Source organism: Falco cherrug, chromosome 4, assembly GCF_023634085.1.
Source record: "Falco cherrug isolate bFalChe1 chromosome 4, bFalChe1.pri, whole genome shotgun sequence".
NCBI classification, from domain to species: Eukaryota; Metazoa; Chordata; class Aves; order Falconiformes; family Falconidae; genus Falco; species Falco cherrug.
In genome coordinates, this window is record NC_073700.1 from 73,859,215 (window position 1) to 73,885,946 (window position 26,732).

Here is a 26,732-nt window from a genome sequence, read left to right on the forward strand (position 1 = left end):
TGTCACACTTCCCTGAAGGAGCAATGTGGGAAAGAGCATGTTGGCTACACATGCCAGGCTCCTTGGCATGAGCAGTGTCTAGAACTGAGAAACTTCTCCCGTGTCTGCCCATGGTCTATTCCCTCAAACTCCAGGAGTGCTTGTCATCCTTTTTTCCCATAAAACTTTAGCCAGTCACGTTCCTACCTGACCCTGTCTCCAAATCTGGGCAGAAACCAGGCTGGAAACTGGAGGGGTCTGGTCACTTGAGGAACTTCACAGCTGGTTTTCCTACATTAAAGTTACCATTAAAGTGGTATTCTTGGAACTAAGTTTCATACACATCAGATGATTTGCATTTTTTATTATTTTTTTAAAGATCAAGTTCCGTGAAGGAAAGACTCTTTTTACTAGATGTGAATTGTAAATATCCATGTAGGACTTTTCAGACCAGATATAAGTAAGAATAATTTTAAATACCCTATTTTGCATGTTTTTTTGAAGCTGTCTTGTAAATTATGATTTTATTGTGTGTGTTCTGTTTAAAAACACAGGTTGATTCAATTGTCACAGTAGCGTATAAGGCTTGATTTACATCTCTGTTAATAAGCTGTCCTCACTAATGGTGCTTTAGAATCTTTCAAAAATCCCGGTATAGTAAAAGCCAAATTACTGCAAATGAAGCCTGTTAATCTGTAGAACATAGGTAGGATATGCAGTGCTATTCACACTTCTAATGCTGTTAACCTTGTGTTGTTCATGTTCTTGCACCTTAAAAGCTTGCTTCTCTGGGTGCTCATTTATGGTGTTCTGGCAGCTGGATGCAAGTAGGATCTAGAACCAAACTGCCTGGTAAACACTTTCTATGTTCTGTATGGCCTGTGGCACTTCAAAGTAAAATTGGATTAGCGTTAAGAGCTAGTTATTTTCTTTGTGCACTAACCTTTGAACAATTCAGAACTAGTTTGTTAGATTTATGCAGGCAGAACATTCAAAAATAGGAGCCTAACCTTACCCTCCAAATGTTGCTTGACTTTTTCCCAAAGGTGTGCTGCCGACATAGCAGCTGGAATCCCTGCAGCCTCTGGAATCAAGGGGTACAGGCTACCCCAGACTTGCTAAGGCTTGTGGTTTCTAAAGCAGCTTAACCTGGAATTGAAAAAGTCCTACAGTTGTCCTTTGCAGCACCAGTGAGCATTTAAAATAAAATTCTAGTGGAAAATTACTGTGTAAAAGCTAGCAAATATTTTACTGGCCATGATGAACATAATTAAACTAATTAAAAATCATCATCTATAGTCATTTAACATGCAAAAAACCACAAAGATTTTTGGAGTTAAGGTAGAATTTGCCTTTGGAGAAAAGGCAAAATGTATGTCATGGCCGCATTTAAGTGTACTATTTTTACTAGTTTTCACTTTAGGTATCTAAATAAATCATATCTCATTGCTGATGTGTTTCAAAAGGCTATAGATATACTCCACCACCGTTCATTACTGTGAGTGACAAATCTATTCTATTTGACTTTTTATTTTTCTTTTTTTTTCTTTTCTTTTTTTTTTTTTCCATAAAGCAATGTGCAGATCATCTTCTAGCACTTACTTAGCTGCTTAACCTATGGTTTCTTTAAGTGTTTGCAAGAGCCGTGTGAGTGTTAGATGCCTTTCTCATTGCAGCTTGCTCTGGCTTTACCTTGCAAACTGCAGCAACTGTCCCAGATGCTGAGTGCTGTCACACAAGCTAGGCCAAAGCTTCAGGGGGACAGGGTCCACCATGTGCCTTGCAGTTCTGGACAGGGTGGGACTCAGATGGGTTACAGCTATTCTGAAATTTCATCTTGTGGAAAGCAAACTGCAGAAGTCAGAGGGGATGGTATACCCCTAGGTTTTCTCCCAGCACAGAACTGGAACTGGGATCTGCCAAAGCAGTGCATGCAGACCCAAGAGCCAAGAAATTTCCTTTGGTCCCATAGCAGAAGACTGGAGCTGGTGTTTTTGCACAACCTAAGTGATTTCAGGGCACGCTGTTTGATGTATCTTCCCCTCACCCCCAACACCCTGCTGCTGGTTTTGATGCTTGCACGATGTGAAGGCAGTGCTTGCGTGAGTCACTCTGTGCCTCTGGGGGGAAGGAGGGAGGGAGGGAGAGAGGGATGTAATATTCCTGCAGTCCCTGAGCAGCATCAGAGCACAATGTGTGGGTAGAGAAATGTTTGTATCTCTTAGAGTCTGTCTTGAATGCTGCGAGGGGAGAAGGCAGAGCCTTGGATTTTTAATTTTTTTTTCTCCCCTCTCCACCTCACTCCCTTACCAGCTGGCTGACAGCCCTGAGATGGTGTGGTGAATGTGATATCTGTGGGAGGCAAGAGGCCAAGATGACCCAGTGGGCAGGAGAGCATGCCAGCTGGTGAGCGGAGCTGCCCTGTTTTGTGACCTAGCTCCACGGCAGTGTGGCTGCATACAGCCCTTGGACCACAGCGTCTTGGGACACAGCAGCAATGTAGTCCTGTGCAAATCAAATCCAAGGGAGCAGCCTGAAATACTCAATTATTTTATTTTTTTTTTTTTTTGTCCTGACACTCCCACATCCAGGGGGAGATGATACTTTGCATATAAAAACCCCACATGTGTAGGAGGATCTTAAACTTGAACAGCCAGCTGCTGTAATAAATAAATGTAGCAAATGATCCCAAAGAGAAAGGGGAAATGGGAGTCAAAAGGCCAAGGTGTTCTGGCCCAGAGCAGATGTTGGCAGTATCTGGGGTGGACGTGCTGGAAGAGGAGTGAATCTTGGATGATGTCAATGAAGTGTGTAGGTCCAACAGTGGGGGATGGGACAACTCCCCCAGCAGAGCACTAAGGAAGCCCAGCTGCTCTTTGCTGTCTGTGGAGAACATAACTGTGTGCTGCCTCTGCTGCCTTACACCTCCGTCCTGAAGAATTTGGCAAATAAGGCAAGTGGAGTGATGGGTGTATCAGCGAGCAGGGCCTGTGGCATGGCGTAGGTGTTATTCTCTCACTACTGCACCAAGGAAAAAAATTCTCTGCATCTTGCTTCTCGTGATAACTTTTGGATCAATTTTAAGGCAAGTCTATGTAAAAGCAAATTGAACCAGTCAGTCTAGAGCTGACAAGAATTACTGGAATGTGATAAGGACTTATAAAGGAAGGTAAGTCCAGTATTCCGGGAGAAAAACCCTTATTTTTTTCAATACTTCAATGGGATGGAGGGGCAGCATTTGCAGACCTATGACTTTCCCATAAGCATCTCTCCTTGTTCTCATTACTTTGTTGCAGTGGATATAGATTGTCTACCTCTTCCCATGTCTTCCTGTCCCCTTCCATCCTACCCAAGCTGACAGACATGGCAGGTAACCGGGTGGGCTTCCCGCTGTGTTAGCTGTCTTTGCCTGTGGTATTAAAGTCCATTTACTGTTCACCCCAACTCAGCCCAGAGGCGCTTCCCTTCACAAGGATGCACTCATTCTTTTTTTTTTTTTTAATTTAATAGGAGGTGAATGTCCCACTGAACACAAAACCTTGTGTAGATCCTCTGCAAGCTAACAAACTGTTAGAATAAATGTATTCATAGGCTTTAATTTAACTCATGCAAAAACTAGATGCTGCCCTATCTTCATTACATTTTTTACCTTCTGTTACTGCACTATTTTTCTTTCCAAGTTTGGAGCTCCTTTTCCTAAATAGTGTCTGTGAATATCAGTTTCTTAAGAACCCCAAAACAAGAAGCAACCCCACTGCCATCTTAATAGACTTCTCTCATAATTCATCAATAGCTTTTAGCCCTTTTGCTTTTATGGATTCTATTAAAAATATTTAAAAACCCAGTAGCAGTAAAAATGCCAGTATAACACTGGTAAGCCTCATGGCTTGCTTTTTTAAGGCTTGCTCTTGTTCAGGGGTCATTCATGAATCCCTTGATATAATCTGTATGTTCAAGGGCCTTGTACAGAGCTTGGAAAGCACTACCATGAAAACCAAAATTGACCAGTAGGGTGATTGCTTTTCTCAAAAGGGAGTAGGTCAAGTACCCATCTGTGAACTGTAGCTGAGTGATACGCAAGAGTAATTACTGCAGGCTGCCCACACAAAATGAGAGGAGTATGCTGCTTTTGTTGTGAGTCTCCTGGAACCTGTGTTTCTTCGCCCCAGCTATAGGAGCACCAGGACTCCGGTGTACCAAGGGACGTTCCCCCTACTCTGAACTTCATGATCATACCATGTTGCAGGTATTCAAAATACTGTGCTGCATGATTTGGTGGGCTTCTTTTAACTCTGGATTTAATTGATTTGGAAAAAGGTTTGGAGACTTCAGAACTGAGCTGCTACACTTGCTGGAATCAGTGTGCCTGCTGTCACTGCAGTAAGTGATCTAAAAAGGATGCATATTTTCAAGAGGACTCTTTTTGGGAGCAAAGTAGCAAAAGTTGCAGTGAAGTTGTTGAAAATGAGAAGTCTTGATTTTAAAAGTAATTTAAAATTTCTGTGCACTTTGTAGAATGAACTTCTAAAACCTGTTTTTCTCTGCAGATTGGTATAATCTCATGTGAAATTTGGGATGGGTTGTCCCAAAATTTTGCAGAGACCCAAAAGCAAAATATATGTTTGGTTAGCTGTGGCAAGTCTGCTGTGTAAACATATTTGCTATAATTTGCTATCACTGCTACTTAAATAAAAAGTAGTTTGAACAAGGCATATTGTTTTAGTGTAAATGCACTTATTTCAAGTTTTTAAATTTATCACTTGATTGAATTTATCTCTTGCAGAGCTTTCATTTTTTTCCTTTTTTAAAATAGTATACAGACATACAAAATAACTTTTATTATGATGTTAGGAAGTGATGGAGTCTTGGAGTGGGAGAACAGCAGGGCAAAGGTACCTAAATATGAAGCAAGGTGTTTAACAAACAGCTGTGAAAATCCTTAGCTGTGGTACTAAACACGTCATCTTGTCCAAGTTATTTCAGCAGTAGCTCATCAGGCCAAAGAGGTGGTGGTTTTATGCCAAAGGAGACTTAAGCACAGGAGTGGAAAATAACCCAGACTGGAATTCCTGGGTGAGACCGTTCAGCTGTGAGCACCATATTACGCTGTGCTAGGAACTTGGGCCAGGGAAGATGCCCTGCAACTACTCTGGTTGCCAGAGAGGCACAGCTGCCTTTTGCAGACTCTTTCCCCATGCCCTCTGATGTAGCCTCTGCATCAGAAATGAGAAAACTGTCGAGGCTAAGGCCGCATCTTCAGAGTCCAAGCTTTGTAACAGCTGATGTAACAGGCAGCTCCCAGAGCATTTTGCCAGGAAGCCCCTCGTAATTTGCAGAAAAGTGTAGGATGGTGCAAAAGTACCTTATGGCCCACAAAGCCATCTGCTTCTACCACTGTCTGTGTTGATGGCAAGTTTAGCGCTGCATCCCTAAGTGAATCATGAAATCTCACCCATTATGTTTCACAGGTGCTATTTGATTTTTCTAGAAGTCCTTTCCACCAAGAGAATTGGAATGGTGGCTCTAGAAAATAATGTTTACTGAGATTCCTAGCTGAAAAGCAATTTTAAGAAATTCCACCCACCTCACTGCAGTTTTAACCTGTCAGTAACAAAAATGAATTTAAAAAGCAACTTCCAAAGTAGACAGCAATATTTTATATGTAAGCATGCCCATGTAAAAGAATACAAAATATATTTTGCTTGGCTTTGGTACTGCAGGTAACATAAGAATCACCATATTTTAAATGAGTGTCTGTATACTGTGAGTGTCTATACTTAGCTGAGTTATAATCTTGCATGTTATGTACTATTTACGATCCCAAGGATACTGTGGTCTATGTGAATATAACCATGAAGTAATTTTAGCCCAGTTTTAATATTCATTTAATGGCTAGAAAGATGAACTTAAAGTTCAGATAGTAAAGGTTGTTTAATTCACATTAGCTATTAATGATTGTTACTTGCCACACTTTTTCTTTATTTGACTACCCGCTCAGATGGGAGTATCTGATTGAATGATCCAAAGCCAAAGTTAAAATCCTTCTTGCTCACATTGAACAACTTGGCATTAGTGTAACAGCCGTTTCTTGCAGCAACTCTAGTCCGCAGATATGCTGTTTTACATTGCCATTTAAGGCAACTTGATTTTTAATTATTTTGTCTCTCCTATACTTCATCCACATGTATGTGGGTAGAGGATGTTAATGTGCCCGTATAATTCTGTTGTGACTACGTAGAACAGGAACTATTACTGTTTTGCTGCGCTGTGTTGTCTGATACTGTACTGGAGCAGTGGACTCAAAGTCCTTCTCTCTTTGTAAACATCTAGGCAGCTCAGCTGATTGTCAGCATCCTTGGAGTAGACGTGCAATTCCTACTGGATGAGTGCTGCTAGATCTCCTAACCTCTCTGCTTTGTATGCTCTTTAACACAATGCATATTGTGCACTGCCAGCTGATGGCTGAAAGTTTGTCGTGCTAGTGTGGTAGCACAAGGCCGCCTGGGAATTTGGACTGGCTTTGAGCAATAATAGCAATCTGCTGTCCTTTTCCCTTAAGTAATTTTGTAACCTCAGGAGAATAACTGACCGCTTGAGTTAGTAGACCAGTTGTTGAAATAAATACATCAGCTTTCCCGTAAAACTGCTTGCTGCGGATTGTGAGTGTGTGTATGTACACACATCCACTGGGTTATGTGGTTAGGTTTTTTTCCCAGGGCCTAATGTGAGGCGACAAAAAAAAAAAGTGGAGAACAGTTTTGATTTAGAACATATGCTCAGCAAAGCAGGAAGAGTACCTTATTTTTGTATTACAGAATGTTAATTTCCCAAATCCCAGGACCTGTTGAAATTATCTGAACTTTAAAATTATGTGTACAGTAATTCAGAAAAGTGGATGTCAAATACAATTATATGTAGTGTGAAGTGATACTGAATGTATTGCTAAAAATTGATGTTTATAATTTCCTAAAGCTGTTAAGTTTCAGAAGGCAAGATGAGGATTCCTTATCTCTATTTTGCATATTTACAAGGTGGTTAGCACTCCTGTAGTGCTCACTGGAATTGTATTTATGACTAAATGTGGTAGAATAGGCTTTAAATTTATTGGGCTGGTCCTTTACAGTATTGGTTAACTCTTGTATACTGTTATTTTTATTAGTAGTTCCATTGTAAATGTGAGAACAGAATTAATTGCAAACAACAAAAAATATTATACCCCTGTATGAAATACGTATTTCCTTAACTCCCAGAAAGTATCTGTAAATTTCTTTTTGCATTGGGTTTCAGGGCAGCGATACGGACTGGTAGTGTTGAGGAAGCTTCTAAGTAAATGCTGTTGGTGTGATTAGCTGTACCTTGTATTTTCAGTTTAATTTAGCATACATACATGTGTGCATGTATGCATAATATACATGAGCCCTTCATCTGCTAACCTTATATTCTTCTTAGGCCCAACATAATAGAGCATATTTTGCCCTTTCAGAAGTTGGCTATTGGTCTTGTATATGTACTTTTTCATTTGCTTCCCAGCACATTCCCCATCTGTTAATGCAGATTCTGTATATAAGTTTAGCATCTGTATGATTTTGTTATTTAGAAATTCCTTCCTCTTTCTTCCTCTTTAAACATTGTACGCAGTAGATCACTTTCCAAACGTACAGCTCTTTGTTTAAACCAGTATAATGCTTTAAAATGCTTACTTAATGCATAGACTAAATGGCCTGCAATATTCAAGTTGCTGTCTGCACCAAGGAAGCAGAGCGTGCCACTGGCATGTTTTCAGTTCTACGTATCTGCTTGATAATGGGAAAGTGGATTTATTTGTCAAACTGAAAATGCCAGTGGCCCTTCATGGTAGTGTTCTTCTAAACAGATGTGTGTTTTGCAGCACGAGTATAAGAAACAGAAGAGGTAAAATGAAAAAAATTGAGGGGTTCGGCACTGTGGGAGAGAGCTTGAGCAGAGTGATGTTTACAGCTATAATTTATGCCAGAGTGTAAGCAATAACCTTCTTCTGTTGTCAAATGAACAAACCAGTAAATAATATGAGCATTTGTCAGTCCAGTACTCTCTGACTGGACTCTTTTAGGTAGGCCACATGTGGACAGTATAATGTTTAATATCAAATGTACTTATTTGAAGATACTTAGCATTACATGGGATTTTTGATTTAGCACAGTGATAGAAAATATACTGAAATCACAATACCAATGTAATTTGCACTTAGGAAATGGCAGTAACATTTCAGTCACACCATCAATGTGTGATACATGTTGCTGGTCTCTGTAATATGCTCATCCATCATGATGCTGGGCATCACCAGCCACCAAGAAGGAATGCATGGGTTGAAACCAGCTCAAGCCCATTGCTGTCTTCGAATTTATTTATTTCTGTTGTTAGTTGTTCAGTTTTTGTATTCTAGGCTGAGCTGAGCTGTGTATGTACCCTGTCTCCATGCTGGTCTGGGAGACATTCTCTTTTAATGAACATGGGAGAAAGATTTGGTCCACTCCACTCTGGTGTAGTCAGTTGATATACTGAACTGACAGCTGCTCATCAAAAACAAACCCTCGGGTCCCATTTGTGTTGAGGTAGTCAGCTCTGTAGCAGCTGCGGTCAGTCACACCCTGCCTTATTCCCTGGGCTCCAGGGCATGTCGCCCTTGCTTATCTCCTCTCAGCCTTCCTCCATTGTTTATTGGCTGGTCACAGCATTTTACATTCAGATTTATCTCTAAAGAGAACAGATAATTCACTGATTTTCTTTGATCAGCCATTTCTGCTGTGGTTCACTGGTTTGTTAATATTCTGATTTGTGAACCCTGTGAGTCCTTCAGCAGAGTGCTATTCCCTTGAGGCCCCCGTTAGGCAGGCAATTATACAACCTAAATGAACATGCTTCTCCAAGTCACACATTCCCAAAGCCTGGACGACGTACTCCAGGTTGAAAACCTTTGCCTTCTAGCTACAGTGCAGTGGTAGTCATAGTATCATTTAGGTTGGAAAAGACCTTAAGGTCACCAGGTCCAACCATTAACTCAGGACTGCCACGTCCATCACTAAACCATGTCTCTAAGTGCCACATCTACATATTTTTTTAAACACATACCGGGATGGTGATTCCACCACCTCCCTGAGCAGCCTGTTCCAATGCTTGACCACCTTTTCAGTGAAGAAAATTTTCCTAATACACAATCTAATCCTCTGCTGGTGTAACTTGAGGCCATCTCCTCTTGTCCTGTAGCTTGTTATCTGGGAGAAGAGACCGATCCCCACCTGCCTACAGCCTCCTTCCAGGCAGCTGTAGAGAGCGGTAAGATCCCTGCTGAGCCTCCTTTTCTCTGGGCTAAACAACTGCAGTTCCCTCAGCCGCTCCTCATAAGCCTTGTGCTCCAGACCCTTCACCAGCTTCGTTGCCCTTCTCTGGACACGCTCCAGCACCTCAAGGTCCCTCTTAATGTCCAGATCCCTCTGCAGGGATATGGTTCTGCAAGTCATGGGACTCTGATAAGCATCACCGGGAATCAGAGCTACAAGATGATCAAGAAATACAAGGATGTGTTCCGGTGCTCTTCCCAATCGTGGAAAGCAATATAAGCTGGATGAGCAGTGTATCGAAACCCTGGTCACTGTTGCTTTGAGTTTTTTATATAAAATGAGTCTGTAAGAAAGATGAACGTTTTATGTGTAACTATTACTGTACTTTCCAATTAACGATTGTGAATTTGTGAAAGAGCAAATAATTTCTGATTTGCATAATTGACTTCCAGTGTAGGGGAATAGAAAATATTTTTTTTAAATTCACAATTTTATTCTGATTAGAATTTTTTCTCATAAAATCTTAACAGCCCTAAAATTAATCCCCTGCCAAGAATTAAGATCACCATGGCTGTTATGATAATTTAAACTGAAGCAAGCTTTGGTTGCTGAGTCAGTTGTTAAGTTTTGCGTATATATGCAGTCATCACAGCTGAAATATAGACAGTACAGCAGCCTGGTTCAAAAATATTAATTGAAAAATTAATTGACTTGGATAGAGAAGGCTTCTTCTGTGTGACTGAGATTGGATGAAGGAGTAAACGAAGGGTAATGACAAATGGCCCTGTGTCATGCTGGGGATGCTTTACAGTGTTAGGATGAAGGGAAATGTAGCAGCTCCTGTTTGAAGTCTGTATTCATTATCTAGAAGATGACCTAGATCACAGGTTAGTTAATTTATTATTTTTTTAATTACTCTAAATGAGGAAATACAAACATTGTTTTGAACAGAAAAATCTCAAAAACTTGGAAACATAATAAATATTTTTGAAGGATAAGGAAGTTTCAGTATAGACGAGTTGGGGGAGGGGGGGATTAACCCTAGTGCTATAGTTAGGAGAAAACAGCAGTCATAGTAACTGGCATGTAGAGGTGTCAATGAAAGCATGCTTTTTATTATAGGGTCAGGAGGAACCAACCGTAACCTCCCTCCACCCAGACAGAAATGCCAGCTGTGGCTGTAAACCCTGCACAGTGCCCTTGTGAAATTCCTCACTGCTCCCAGCAAACCCTTCCCTGGCATTGTCACTAGCATCCTATGCTCATGGAGAAAGGAGATTTTACTGCTGCAGTGCCAGTATGCACTGGTAGAGGTACTGTAGTCAGGAAGTTATTTGGGACTAATGCAGAATAAATGTCTATTGCATCTGTTCATGCCAAGTACTGACCTAAAGCTTGTGGTACAGGTGAGCTGACCTAATTGCCCGTGAACCAGCAGGGGTGGTCCCCATTCCCTTCTTTTCCTCTGCCAGTGTTGTACTTGGCCAGAACACTTCATGCCTCTCCGCCCCCACACTTGCCCTTTCTGCTGATTTTGGCACCTGGGGCTGCATTGCTTCAGCGGTTCAACCTGATAATCTGGGAACAAGCCATTCATTTTGTTAGGCTGGTGCTGTGCTGGGTTAGGAAATGGAACCAACACAGTGACAGGTCCAAGCAGCAGCAGAGCAGCACAAGAGAAGGAGCAGGAGTCCCCAGCCAGGCTATGGAGGTGGGAGGGGAAGGAATGCTTCTGGTTTTGCTCTGGAGTAGCTGAGCAGCAGTGCTGAGCTCTGCAGAGTTCTCTGCTTTGGCTGGCTGGGCTGGAGGAATGAGATTGTTAACCATGTGTAGCTTTACCTATGCTTAATTTTTCTGTCTGCCAGCTGGGGATAACCTCCTCGAGGAGTGAAGTGAAAGTGAATTGACTATTTATATATTTGAAAAAAGAGAACGTGCAAGTACCTAGATAAAATGTTAATGTAAGAATTTGCCTCTGCCTGTATTAGCTTACATTAGTGGACCACGAAGTTGAGAGTGGAAGTCTGCACTGCAGAGTGCGGTGGAAATGTAGAGAGGCAATTGAGTTGGGTTTATTTGAGTTATTAGTGGTTTGTTTAAAAAACCCCACAAAAATAAACCACAAATAATAATACACTTCCAAAGTGACATCTAGCTTTGCTTTCACAACAGGTTTTGGAAATAAGTGGAGATTAAACCTAAGATTAAAGCTACCTGGAAATAAGCAAAGAAAAGTGCTTGTATCCTTGCTGCCACATTGCATATACACTGGTTCACTTAAACGTAGCGTACATCTGCTTTAAATTGTTTTCATCAGATGCATACTATTTTTAATAGAGTTAGGAATAAGTTGTTCCAAGAAAATATAACACATCCATTCATGGCTAAGCAAATCCAAGCTTTCCCTTTCTGCCCTCCCCCAAACTAGACTGGGGATGCAGTAGGTATAAAGTTGGCTTAAAACCCCTGTGAGCTGTGCAGCAGCTGAGCTAAATGTGGTGTTATCCTCAGAGCTGATGTTGCAAAATCAGCTGCGGTCTTGTTTGAGTCAGTGGAGAACTCTAATGCTCAGCAACTGAAAAATATCAGTGCATTATCTTTTCATTCCATATTGATCTCCAAACAGAGTTTCAAAGGACTCTATTAGGAAAAAAGGGAGGTTTTAAGCAGGGATTACTTTTTCATGTCTTGTAAAGAATGCATTATGCGTGTGGCAAGCTAAAGCTTTGAAACTCAACTTCCATCTGCGCTCCATGACAGTATCTTTATATAATTCCATGTCTGAAAGACAAGGTTTGGAAATAAAATTAGTTTGTGTCATGCACAGTTCCTGTAGAGATCAAAAGCAGACCTGTTAATGCAACTATTGCTATTCATGAGTTTCATAGCCACGTGAGTTTCAAGTTAATTATAAATGCTTGTTTAATCACTTAACAATAGGGTATCAGAGACTCATCTGGGCATTATGCATATAGCTCTCACTTTTTTTAATTAAAGCAAATTCCTACTTTTTTTTTTCCAATAAATTAATTTTGGTGGTAGTGCTCTAGGCTCTAGTGGGTCAGGACATGCAAATCCTCTTTTAAATGTTGGACGGTTGTGTGATGAACGTCTTTATTATCCTTTGACTGCCCCTTCCTCCTCTTTGAGTATATGGTCATGTAGTAGCCTGGTTGTCACTGGGCATGACATATATTGCTCTAGTTCTTGTACCAGAGTTCCTTTTGTGATGTTTTATTAACATTTGTGTACATTATCACTAGGAAATAATGTATTTTGAGATAAGCTAATGTATTTATGGTTTTAGTTTCTAAATGCTTTTTTTTAATAGATTTTAATCCTGAAGAGGCAAGTAGGGCACCTGTCTGACCATCGTTTCACAGACCACTGTGCTCTATTTGAATATTAAGGCTTTAGTCTAATTATTTTAATTAAAATAAACCATTTCAGCCCCCCGGAAATTAAATTCTTGTGTACTAGAGGAACCAGTCACAGTGCCAGCAATGCCTGAAGGCACTTGCAGCGGCAAGGAATGTTAGATGAGAAATGTAGATGAATCAAACTGTGCTGCAGAGAAGGGTGAAAAAGCCTCAAGTGCCACCTGAGAGCAGCCTCCTCTATGACCCTGGATCCTGCTTGTCTGCTGAGATGAGGTGAGCAAGATGCATTGACTCGTTATTGCAGAAGGGCTTCTCTGTGCCAGCCAGGAGACTGGGTTATGCAGCTCCCATTGTATCAGATCTCTACTGGTTCTGAGGAACAGCAAGGTGGAGGAATAAAAGAAAAACTCAGAAATCACAGTCAGTTGTGCATTTGGGGAAAAAAGTTCCTTTTTAACTTCCGAGGTGTGAGTTAATTGTAGTCATCACACTACAAGTGCTCAGTGTGCTGAGGACAATACTGATAGTCTTCCAGCTGACCTATAAAGCAGAAATGTGTGTAGCAAATTTGGATTGCAGTGCTAAAAAGAAACACTGCAGACAACTATTTGGGCTGTCTTCATAAATGTTCTAGAATTAAACATTAATTGCAAGCCTTAACTAAGCACCTAGAACTAAAATTAGAGCTATTAAAAAAAAAAAAGAAAATAAATCTTCCCATAGTCTGTCAGCACAAGTGAATCTGCCATCCAGTCAGCTGTTCTCTTGTTGCAAAGAAATGACATCCGAGTTTGCTTCAGCTCTGTGTACAGCTGTTGGGTCATGCTGTATCTCTGTCAGCAAGACTAAAGGTCCTCAGCTGACATTTTTTTGCAGTTTCCCTGTTATACACAGTGATCCAGCCTTCTCTTACAGTAACTGGAGAGGTTGGGTTCTTCAGATGGCCAGTCCTAATGCTGCTTCCCTGTCCCCTGGATTTTTATGTGTCTCTTCTCTGAACCCCTCTCCTTTCTAAATTCTTGAAGTGTGGGCCTGAGAACCAAGCCCTCTTGTGTGGTCCTTGCTAGAGTTTGGCTGGTAGTACTGTGGACAGAAGGTAAGGATCTTTCTGCTTGATGCTAGGGACTGTAGCAGCCCTAGTATTATCTTGAGAATTGCTGAGCAGGCAATGAGCAGAAGCAGACCTCCCGCATCCCACCCTCTGCATGGTTGGGTTCCCTGGACATCAGTGGCAGACACTCACCCCAGTTGAAACCTTGGTCACATGTGGTGGAGGGGAAGGCTGTGTAGCACCAATGGTTTTCCTGTAACGTCGACCAGAGCCTGTTCTGAACAGAGGGTGTAATCATCTCTGCAGTGACTCTTCCACAAGCCCACCTATTTTGTCATTTGAGGTGGTACTTCTGAACTTACTTTTCAGGTGGTGACATCAATAAAGATCAGAATCTGTGTGCTTCTGGAGGGATTTTACATACATGTTTCTTTTTTCTTTACATGAACTTTGCTACTATTTTGAAGCATGGTTGTCGGTAGAGCCTTCTTGATGCAGTACGTTAGAAAGATATGATGGTATGTAAATGCTTGAATTGGCATCTGTGGCTAGGGGATGGAGAACACTCCTTTTTCTATGAAAATGTTTTCCTTTAGATTAATGAAAATCCTATTGTTGAGCAGTGACCTTGCACATGGACAAAAGGTTAAGAGGCAGAAAGACTTACCCATTTGGCACGTAGGATTCAAAATCAGGCATGTTGTCAGTCAGCTCAGTCAGAGCGGACAATACAATTTTAAACAAAGTTCATAATGGCATTTTTTAAATGAGCTGGAAGTTTTCTTTTTCTAATCAAAACCTAGATAATTTAAATATCTCTTTCTTTGGTAATATCCTGACTTTGTCCATGGATAGGGGACTCCCAGAGGAAAAGATAAGTGATAACAGTGGCCTGTGTCAGCCCATTCCCAAAAGGGATCATCTGTCCAGCCGACGTCAATGGGAGTCTGCCTGACAGAGGGGTTTGTGCACAGAAACCATATTTCAGGATTGGGATCCAAATAAGATTGTGATCTTTGACTTCTAACCTGTGTCATAAATTTTCTCTGTTTATTTCAGTATTTGAGATCTGACATTGTGCCATCACTTAGATTGCTTAGGTTTTTCCTTTCTATGTAACATTACTGGCTTTTAAAAAACAACAACAACAAAACCCAAAGCAAAACAATACTTTTCAGGAGTTTGGTTGTAGAAGACAGCGTTGACGATACCAGGAAGGATAACCTTCAGGATACTGAAGGAAACTGTTCCCAAACTGGGAGTTCACGGTAATATAAAGACGAGTTGTGAGTCTAAGAGGAGTTGCAACTGCAGAAATAGTTGTCTTAAGGTTACTTGTATTTCAGAGGAGGCAGTGTGGTTCATAAAGCAGATGGTACAGGAAGGATTGCTCAGAAAAAGTTTAGACTTAGTAAAATCTCAAAAAATCAGATTAAGGAGACAGATGGGCTTCTTGATTAGAATGCTAAAATGCAAGGGATTTTTTTTTGTCTTTTTTTTTATTTAACTTTCCCAAATTATAACCTTGGAGTTGCTGGGGTCTTTTTTTTTATGTAGTTGACAATAAATGTAGTACTAGAAAACTGGGAGGGAGTTAAACTTAAGCAGATGTTTTCACTTTAACTAGTAGTTTTGGTTTGTGCTCATTTAAAAAACAAGATGTGATTTCTGAGAGAAGACAAAGGACTATAAGAACTATAAGAAAAGAGATTTAGGCTAGACTTACTTGCTTGAGCATATACATGCAGCAACCTTGATCTCTATGTGGAATGTATGCCTGTATGTGCTGTTTTCCCATTAACCTTTTCCCACTTTGCTTTGGGATTCTTGAAGCAGAATTGCAGGGCTTCCCAGATGGCTTGCACTATTTAACGTTTGTGAGTGACCTGTTCCTTGCTGCACTTTCAGAGAGGGGGAAAGTATTCTTGCACATACAGACAGGCTATCTGCCTGTGGTTTTATCTGCTGGAAATGAATGGCTATTATAAGTAGCTTTTGCTTTGGACATGAAATATTCCTATAGAAATACAATGCAGGGCACTTGCTAGTGGTGCAGGCAAATTATTCTGGCTCTACCTGTGCTCACTGTATTGCAAGCCAGCAGGGAACCATGTGCCAGACAGCCCAGGTCTGAAAGAGTCACATTCACACCACACTGGTCAGGACCCAGGTATGTTAGACAGGGCTGTTGGCTCAGGTATAGCCTGTCCTGAATGTGGCTGGCCTGTCTGGGGAGGTTGGAGAGATCGCAGCTGTCTCGAGTGAATTCATCAGCCCAGAGCCTGTCACCTTGGCCATCCCTGCTTTGCTCTGCAGTGAGGAAACATCAGCACTGTGCACCTTGATGTCCCCTTCCTTCCTCCAGGACCTCACCGGTAGCACAGAGCAAGGCTCCTTCAGAACTTAGTGATGGAATATTCCCATTGTAGTAAATAATAGAAAGCACAGCAGTATCACAAATCTGTGGAAGAATGAGGCACGCTTCTCTGTAGCAGTTCATGTTCTTGGAGTTCATCTTCCACAGTTCTTTCAGTTCCCTGCCTCCATCATGTTCCCCACTTGCTGCAGATGTCATTCCTTCTTGGAGTCCATGTGTCTTTAATTCTGTGTGAGCTCCTTGCTGTGGTAGGCTGTACAACTCAAGAATAATGTATCTGCTTGATCCCCACTGTTTTGCTTGGAGTACCAACTAAAATGTTTGCCAGATATTTTAAAGACTCTATTCATTAGCTAATAATGAGTCTTCTAAGCAGCTTTATCTAATTAAACACTTCTTTTAGTATACCTCATGCTTCAGTCTAAGACCTCTCTTAATTTGAGGTCAGACTGATCTTGGATCACTTGCTGTCCTTACTCTGCTCTCTCCTTTCATCAGTCCCTCTGTTCTTCACATGCCTGAGTATCTCCTATATTCTGAAACTTGCTTATTGCTTTAAGTTTTCATAGCAGTCTGTCTTTATAGACTGTTCTCATCCCTCCCACTGTTTGAGAGGAGGTTTTGTTCAACAACTTCTCTCCACTTTAAAGCTTGTGATCATTATGTTGCTGTGGAAATTACTGTGATAATACAGGTTTAGTGTTTGTGACTTCACTGCTGCATTAGGTAAGAAGAAAAAGGTGCTGTTGCATGGGAAAAAGCCCTGAATTAAGCAAGTTACATACATTTCACAAGTATGTCAGGGAAGATTAAACATGAAAAGGCACTGGGGTTGTTCAGGCTGCTAGGACGTTCTCTATCTTCTCAGGAAAAAACAAGTCTAAATATTAAGAAGAAGGAGAAAAAAAGCCCAGTGTCTGATCTAGTGACGGTGGTTTGGAACAATAGTTCCAGTCTGTTGGTCTTCAGGGCATCAGTCTTCCATCTTGGATGATGGCCTTTGTCATTTCCATTTGGAAACAGGATTTTGGAAACCCTTATCCTTCCTTATCAGAAAGGGAGAAGGATGCAGACAGAAGCTTTTGTATAGCTATAGAGTGAAGGATAGAGGAATTTCCTACTGGAGGTATCCATGGCTAGCTCTCGTTTGGGAATAGAGAGCTAGGTATGTGTATACAAGAAAATTTTTGTTTATCAGTCTTTGTCTCTTGATCAATTTTAGTATTAGGCTCTATTCTAGAATTTTGGATGCCTATAAGGAATTAAATAATTTGGTACCTCTGTTGTTTTCTTATCCTCTTCCTTGATTAGTATTTAATAATACTACAGAGCTCCTTGGTTCTTTCTTTATGTGGTTGTTTTAGAAAAGGCTAAACTTTCATGTTACTGAAATTGCTAACCACAATGTTCAGCTTGTCCTGTTCCCTTGCTTTTTCTTTAATGCATAACCCATTATTCTTAACTGCATCTGTTCTTCAGCATTCTTTGCTAGGCAATTCAAAGTGGGAAACATGAACAGCACAGTTATCTGGCTTTGGATCTAAGCGTATTGTTCCTGCACATTTTGAAAATAAAAACTTATATTGCTTTTTGCCCTCACATTTGTAAATATGTGTACAGTTTGTAAATACGTAAACACATATGCGTTCCTCCTTTGATTAATGAGGCTGCCTTTCACATGCACAAGATTTCACAAGTTGCTTGGTGGTCAGGGTAAGGTTTCTAAGGAGGCATTCTCTGCATGCGCACCAGAGTGTATGGACACCGTTTTTCAGTATATGTTTTTTTCTTTGACTACTAAATGCAAAACTGGGAACAAATCCAGAATCTTTAATAGCTAGAATGTATTTCATGCTGATCCCCTCTAACTTGGCATCCTCCGTTGCCAAGTTCTAAAGTGCGGGCTGCAATGATGATTAATTTCTCTAATGGGGTTTTTCTTCAGGACTGCCTGATATTTATATTTTCTGTACTGTAGGATTCAGACAGAAGGTCTCCACTTGTAAAAGGGCCCGATGTCTTTCTGGCTGAAATGCCCTTAGGACGGATGTGCTGATATTTTTGTTTTAGATCCTGACATCCTTTTAAAATTTTATATTGTTACAGCATGTTTCTCAGCATCTCTGTTGTGTCATTTCACTATTGAAATTCACAACAGAGATTTTGTTAAGTTCTTTGCTGTTGTTCTTGCTGGTTTTGTCTTGCTCGCTCAGGGTTTACACCAAAATAAGTTCTTAAAATCCTAATGCACAGTAATGATATAACAGAACTGTACCACCAGTACTCTTCTGGGAAGATCAATGTATTGTTTTTAAATATATATGAAAAGGAGGTCATGGTCTCTTTTCTGGGCAGCACATGAAGAAATGAGTTGGATGTGGAGTGTGAGCATCTTGCTTATTAGGGGCTGAATTCCCCTGACACAAAAAGGGAGTTCGCAAAATATTGTCTACTACCTTGGGGAATGGAGTAAGCTGAGGTAGGGGACTTCATGCAAGAAATCAGAGTTTCCAAAGATGAGGGTGAGAACAAGAGAAAGGGGGAGAGTGGGAGAGCAAAGAGGGAGCTAGGTTCTTATTTAGGAGAACAAGGTGACTGTAAGCGAAAAAATCCAAGGAGTGGCTTGGTGGAGGCATTGGACCGTTGCTGGGTCTTTTCAACACAGCATTTCGTTTAAGTCTAGTTACTGAAGAAAGGCAACAGCTGCTACTTTAGAGCATGAGGGAGAGGAACTATTGGAGGGGCATAAAAATAATAGTAGATACAGAGGAATGCTTTCCAGAGGGACTGTCTTGCACAAGCCACTCCACTTTATGTAACAAAAGCCTGGTGACACAATACATGGTTTAGTCGTAGGAGTGCCCCGGAGTGGACCAATATTGTACATCTGGAAACATTTAAACAAGTAATTTGTTTCTGGAAAAATGGCAAATTACTCAAGGAAAATGTAGTCCATTGTGTTTGCTTCTGACTGCATGTCTACAAGATGTATGATTCTCCTGACGGCCTTAACCATGACTTCTTTGCTTCTCGTACCCAGCAGTTGTGTGTGGTAGTATCAGGGCAGACAAGCAGGTATCACTAGGGGCTGTGACATTTTTGCCCCTTCAGAAAAAGGGCCAGTGGACAGGGAGGCAGGGGAGGAACTGCTGGCTCTCTGCATCCCACCTGGTTGTCCTGTGCTTTGAAGACAAGGACCTGAACCTGTGGGATTTCACTCTTTGGTTAGACATCACCAGGGAAGTCCTGTGCCAGCTGGGGCAATCTTTCCTACCAGGTTTCAAAACCTCTGACTGTAACACAGCCCACTGTTGCCCACTTTCTTTCTGGGCTTCTGTGACAGCACTTTCCTGTGTTCCCTTGCTACACAAGGAGAGAAATGCTATGGGGAAGGGGAGAGGGAGCACAGCCCGCTTGCAGCCTTTCCCTCTCCCCACTGCTGATGGAGAAGGCAGGCTGGAGCAGAGGCATAGCAAGGCAGGGACCTTACAGAGTGACGTTGCTGTGCTATCTGTGACTAATGCATGATGTTTGATAGCACACACATTTAGAATTATGATGCTACTGTGAGATTCACTTGGTACCTGTTGTCTTAAAGGGGGATGGAGTAATTTAGCAGGAAATAACCCCCTCCCTCACAACAGTACCCATCAAAGGGAATGTTGACTGCCCCTGGTGATGTTCTGCCCAGTTGCATGTGGGTCATAGGTGGAAGACAGATGCCTCCACAGCTGGATTTAGCAGTAGGGCAATAATTCAGGATGTGGTCTGGCTTGTGGCAGAATCTGCAGTGTCTCTAAAAGAGTGACTGCCAGAAATGGAGAGCTGCAGGCCAGGACCAGAGGTCATACTTAGCACCAAAGTGTCAGAGGTTAGCACTGAGCCCGGTGTCTTTTTGGTCATTGGTGTGCTAGCATGTTCTAACTGCTGCCTCCTGCAGAAGCTTTTTGGACGATAATTGCTGTGGTTGTTTGTCATTACAGAAGTAACGCTGAAGGTCCATGTAAGCGATGCCAGCACACATCAGCCAGTAACTGAAGCCTTCATTGAGATTTTTACCAACCAGATCTCCATTGCATCTGGAACCTCAGGAGCAGATGGCACTGCCTTCCTCAAGTTTCAGTATAAGTTGGGCAATCAGCTGATAGTGACTGCTAGTAAACATGCATATGTGCCAAATTCTGCACCATGGAAACCTGTAAGATTGCCTGGTAAGAGATCTTTATTTTTGTTCTGAGGTAAGATTTTGCATCTAAAGGAAGTTACACAGTTTTGTATGAGAGTTTTAATGCTTGTGATCCTGGGTGGGAGGAAGAACATCTGTGTGTTTCAAAAAAAGCAAGGTTTCTTCCTCAGTTAATCTGTGACATCAGGGCTGTGCAAAGATTCACTCTCCTTCTGGCTGTCCTTGATACAGTGATACATCAGTTTTTAAACAACTCTTGGTGCTCTTACAGCTCCACAGAAACTACAAATCATTTCCAGATCTTTTTCTTTATGGGCACTCTGTTTCCAAGTACTTTGTTTCAAGAGCTGTGATGTACTCATTCATTTCTCTCCCAAGGTGTAGCAACAGCTGTTGCCCCGTAGGGTGTAGTGTACGAAATAGGCCCTGGACTTTCAGTTCTTGGCCATGTCCATAGGACAGTTTTAATCTGCAGTTATGTTATCCAGATGTAAGGATTTTTTTTCCTAACTTAATTAGCATGTTTCTTCCACAGGCAAACAAATATAACATTAATACTTGCATGTTAGTTTTTATCAGAATGCCTCAAAATTTTATGGCAAGTGGTACACTTGAAATTTGTTGTACAGGAGGGGAAACTGAGTCATGAAGACTGTTTCTATACTGCTAAATAGAACAGATTGAGGTTGGCTTTCAGATCTTGAGTTGTAACATCTAGATGAAGGTCACATCCCCAGTTTTCATATGACTTTCCTCTAATCCCCAGCTACAATTAGGGTCTGAGTAGTTTGAGAATGATCCCAGGCTTGTATTATACCCAAATCACACCTAAATACCACCTGAGATTGGATAACTAGCCCAGGCCAAAGCCATGCCAGGTTTTAAGGGCTAATATTTAAATTGTATAAATGATCACAGAGAAGTGTTCGATCACATACCTTGGCTTCATTTTATGCATTAATATCAACATAGCCAGAGGGACTGTGTGACTTGCCGCAAGGTCAAGCAGCAAATGTATTTTCAGATAGGGAAAGGAACTTGGATCTCTTCAAACCCAGAATTATGCTTTAGGCATTTCAACATGCTATTTTCTTGCCTGCATTTGCTTGCTTCAGATAAGATAGACTGACTTCTTCCACATTTCCTCTACTGTATTCTGCCATGTTTTCTAGCTGCTTAATGGAACCATAGCAGAGGCTAAGCCAGGCTCTTAGGTGCATAGTGAAAGAATAAGAAGCAGCTGAAATGAGTTGCAGCAGGAAGAGTTTCAAATAAATAAAAGGGAACAATTCTTTACAGCAGCAGTAGTCGAAGACTGGAATGGGTTGCCTAGAAAGGTCATGAAATCTCCATCTTTAAAGATACTCATAACTCAACTGGACACCTCCTTGCCTGGTTGAAGCAGGTGCCTTCCAGAGGTCCTTCCAACCATAATTCTTCTGTGACTCTGTTTAGAAATTTTCTTGATTTTTTTTTTTTTTCTGTTTAAACAAGATGAAGTGCAGCTTCCCTAGCATACTCACAATGATAGGCATAAAGTATGCAATAACGGTTTCTTGCCTGTACCTTTTCTTGCCTTGTGTCTCATATCTTTCTGGCTCTGCCCTAGATCTTTTCAATGTGACCTACTCTTCCATGGCCTGGAGTTTGTTTGGTTAGGTTTTTTGCTTGTTGCATTTTCTTAAATCTTGATTTTGAGGGAAGGGAATCAAACATGGCATTGTTGTTTTGGTAAGTCATTGAAGTTTAAAGAGCAGTGATTGTATACATTTTCCACAAAATCTTTTTTTCCATGGCTGAAATGTGAACTTACCTCAGAAAATAGATTACTTTGACCTCTGATCTTCCCCTGTTGGAACTGGTAGATATCTTGCCATTGATTTAATTGGGAGTAGAATCCTTTGTTTTGCTTTCTGTACCTTGAACTTAATCCTTTCTTTGATTAAAGAAACAACAAGTTACAATTTGATACACCCTATGTAGAGTTAATAGGGTTGTTCTTTGAATTACCCCTTAAAAGGGACATGACATAAAATTTCAGGCCCAAGATACTTAGGATGTTATTTTTCATATTGAATAAGATGATGCCTGTAGTCTTTAAAAAAACTTCACAAGGACTGTTTGTATTTAAACACCTATCATGCTTGTAATAGCATGGTATAGAACTTTTGAAAACCGTGGAAGTGGTGGTGGTGTTATTTTTAATCAGAGCTGAATGATGGGGAACAGGGAGCGTATTTAAATCTTACAATCATAGAATGGTTTGAGTTGGAAGGGACATTAAAGATCATCTAGGTCCATCCCTGCTGCCATGGGCAGGGACACCCTCCACTGTACCAGGTTGCTCAAAGCCCCATCCAGCCTGGCCTTCTTTATTCTGCAGTGTGCAGTCTGGGCACACGTGGAAAGCAGAATCCTCATTTCCCAAAAATGCCTTTTAACAGTATTAGCAGCTGTCACCTCACAGAGCAGATACGCCATTCTGAGCAGTGTTCCACCCACGACAGTGGTTTAATCTAATGTGCCAACCTGTGTGGACACATTTACTTTAAATTAAATGACAGCCACAAGCAGGGAGTAGGTTTGAGAGCTGTAGGCTAGTAATGTTTAAAGTACTGTAACAGGACTGTGCCAAAGGATCAGGATTCTTCTGTCACACACTAGTATGCATTAGTTACAGTCTTACGTTGAGAAGCTGTGCAGTCACTGAACATGTGATATTATTGTAATAGCTTTAAGGAATAAGCATCGAGGGTTTTCTGTTCTCATAATTCGGCAGAAATGAACTTTTCTCATATTAACCAAAATAATTACTAGCTCTTTACCACTTAAGCAGGAGGATTATTTATTTACATAGCAATAAATGGTAGGAGGAAAAGATTAAGATCTCTTTTTCCATTAAAATATTTATCAGCAGAGCCATGACTCCACTTATTAACAGTTCATTAATTTAACATCACTTGAGTTGTTGAAGTGTTCATGATGGGAGATGTGCTCATCTATCTGCTCTTGGCTACGCATAGATTTTTTCATTGTAAAAAATTGGGAAGAAAAAATTGTGTAACTGGTAGTCTGTATTTAAGAGGACATTTTTGGAACAGTGCATGCAATGGAGAGAGGGAAGTTGCTGAGGCAGCACAGCTCAGGCTACCTGACAGGGTCAGTCAAAGCATGCCATGGTATTCACTGTGGTGAAATGTAATTCTAGGAGCAGAGAACGCTCATGGTATTTCTGGGACAGGAGAGCTTATTTGGAAAACAGCGACTCTGCAGAAAACATGTGAGTCATGGTAGATGAATGGTTGGAAATCATCTCCCAATGCAGCACTGCAAGAAAGCAGAATAATTTGGTCCTTAGCTGTAAAATAAAAGCTGTAAAGACTGAGAAGGCAGAGTATAGTATATCAGAACTTGTCTTTGGTGCAGTTTCTCAGGGAAATGTGTGTCCAGTTCTGGATCCATGCTTCAAGAAAAATGTTTAAAATGGCAGGGTTGTATCAAGAGTGATTAAAACACTGGAAAATACAGCTTACGGGGAAAGACTTGGAGCTGCTTCATTTATTTTGTTTACCAGAGAGAAAGTTCATGGGGTAATTTGATCATTGTCCATCAGTACCTGCATAGAGAACAGGAAGCGGGTTAAGAGAGAATTCTTCTGTCTAGTGGGCTTGTGTAAAAAGAAGATCAAATGACTGGAAGTCTAACCTCGATAAATTTGGATGGGTAAAAAGGCACATAGTTAACTGCTGTCATAATTATTTACTAGAGCATTGGTGATGCGGTGTATTCTTCACCACTGGACTCCTTTACAAGAGTTTTCTAGTTTAAGCACAGCTATTGGATCTGAAGCAGTAACTAATTCAGGGAATGGTTGTAGTTATGCAGGAGTAAGACTGGATCATCACAGTCATCCTTCTGGCCTTAAAAACTATGACTTTCTGCCTTTGTCATGCTGAGAAAAGATAGTGCAGAAAACCCCAAGGGAAGTTTAGAGGTTATATATGCATTGTAGTCTGGTGTATATGGAAGAAGATGTTGGCATGGTTTATTGTATTGAGTTCCCCAGGGTGTCTAAATTATATTGGCTTTCTTCACACAAATTAATTGGAGTAGACACAAACAAATTTCCTAATTGTGTGGCCTTAGTGCTATGTATTCTAGGCTTTCTTACTTACGTTGCATGACATCTAGATCTGTTTCACATGTAGAGCATTGGAAAGAAAATTCTCAGCTGTACTTGCAATAACATTGTTTTTTATTTTATTTTTTTAATGTTCATCTATGTTTTTAAGACCATCTTTTAGATGATGGTTCTTCACAGTGTGTTTCTCCTAGTTTCTTCTTTCTCCTGCATTTCTCTCAAACACTAAAATTTCTGATCTTCAAAAAGAGAATATATGTTTTAAAACAGAAATAGTGTACAATCTCCTTATTTGTAGGTATCATCTGTATCATCTCTTGGATTAAGTAATACATATTAATTTAGAGGAAACTTATCAAATTCCAGAAAATCAGAAGAGTTTGCACTGTTCTTTTATTAATCAGTTCTGGAAATGTCTGCTTCAGCTTGTGGTCACTTCAGAATGGGATGAGTACTTTCCAGGTACAAATGTGGGATGCTGCCCAGTTACCAAATTACTGGTCTGCATTAATCTCCTCCTCTCCTTCTATCTTTGAAAGCCATACATGGACTGCAGGCAGGTCTACTTCTTACTGTTTTCATGGGTGCGGGAGTCAGGTGTGCCCAGTGGCTAGTCCCATACATATTTCTGGTCCTCTGGGTCTTTAGAACTTAGCATGAAATGATACCGTGTTCTTCACTCTCCAAAGATGTGTGTGCATACAGACAGCCCCTTTAAGGAATGTCAGTATCCAGTGGCAAAGGTGGTCCTTGCAGGCAGATTTCTTGCAGCAAATACCGTTTATCTGTCCCCTTTTACATCACTGGTGGAACGACAGTAGTTCTGCTATGTATAGCACTCTGCAGCGTAGGTGGTGACTCAGTAAGGACATGCTGTATTTTAAAGCAAATTGTTCAGACTTATTCATCATACTTTGCCTTTTTGTATGACTTTTTATGTAAGAATCTCAAAGTATTTAAAAGTTAAGTTTCATTAAAATATTCCTGAGGCAAGAAGTATAGCTGTTTCACAGAAAAATAACTCAGTCTGAGTTAGTGTTTCACTCCTTTTTATGTAATGACAAGTCTTTCTGTGGATCTGGGAATTATAACCCAAAACCCTGCTTTACACTGCACTATTCTGTACTTTGAGCTACCATGCATGACTTGGAGTCAAAAGAGTAGAACATGTTGTTTAGTTCAGTAATAATTACCCTGGCAATTTAATTATTTGGTTTAGAAAATGCATGTGGTTTCTGTCATGTATACAATATGATTTTAATAGTTTGGGTGGCCTGCTTTTGCAAAATTGTGGAAGAAAGTAAGTGCTGCTGTTGTTGCCTTATGGTTGTAAGAATTCAAATACCACTTCTCTCCCACAGTGTTCTCTTCACTGAGTCTCGGCCTTCTTCCTGAACGCTCAGCTACTCTAATGGTCTACGACGATGTAGTCCAGATAGTTTCAGGATTTCAAGGTATGCTGGTTTTTGGAAGTCAGAACTGAAATTTGAGAGACGCTAACCAAAAAGCCTGACAGCCTGATACTTTCTGAACTCTCTCCCATTGGTGAAACTGGTATTTCTTGGGGAGTTCCTCTGAGTTCCCTGGGGACTGCATCTCTGTGGATAGTTTTACAAAACTGATCAGTAGCTAAATTCATCCCTAACTGCTGTGGTTTGGTTTGGGGGGATTTGAGTTACTTGATAATAAACAAGTTTGGACTTCTGTGTGCCATTTGAGAGCTAGAGATTGAATGACTTTTGCTATCTGTTGGATGCTTTTTCATCTAGCCTCATTTAATCTTCCTTGCAATAAACATTTTCTGATGTTCTTATTGTCTAAGAATTTTCTCTGGTTTTGTTTCTTGCTTCCTACTGTGAGTGCCTTAGAAATTTAGGGTATACAACAATTGAAAATTTCTTATATCTGCAATGTTGTATACTTTATATAAACTTCCTTTTCTTAAGTACTTCCTGTGGACCCCTTACCAGACTGGCTGCAAACCCACATACTACAGGAGGAAACTCACTGTGTTAGAAGAATAAAGTTCGGATCACCTTTTTGTAGGGCCACAGAAGTTAAAATAACTGTAGTATTAGTCAGATGAACACTGTTTTCTGAATTGCACAGTAAAGAATAAAAATGTTTATCTGACCTAACTTAGCTCAATTGATGTGATAGCTGAGATAAGTCTGATAACAGGAGAACAGAAGTTTTTAAAGATACCTTGATCAACCAAAACAGGGGGACATCCATCCTGTTAGCACTTTTGTTGTGCATAAACTGTGTATTATTCACGTGTATTACAATTACTATAATTTT

The 26,732-nt window shown here is 40.7% G+C and overlaps 1 protein-coding gene across 5 annotated transcripts in view; it reads left to right on the forward strand.

The window, feature by feature from the left end:
- FAM171A1 (family with sequence similarity 171 member A1) overlaps positions 1 to 26,732 on the forward strand; it is a 98,332-nt gene that overhangs the window by 40,377 nt on the left and 31,223 nt on the right. For 2 of the 5 annotated variants that reach the window (XM_027800340.2, XM_055708780.1), the window contains 2 exons: positions 20,088 to 20,315; positions 25,793 to 25,885. The exons of 1 other annotated variant lie outside the window; for it this stretch is intronic. In XM_027800340.2, the coding sequence (XP_027656141.1) occupies positions 25,843 to 25,885 (43 nt within the window). In that variant the 5' untranslated portion in view covers positions 20,088 to 20,315; positions 25,793 to 25,842. Of the gene's footprint in view, positions 1 to 20,087; positions 20,343 to 25,792; positions 25,886 to 26,732 lie in introns of those variants that run through there. 2 more of the 5 variants (XM_055708783.1, XM_055708781.1) reach the window with 2 other exon arrangements.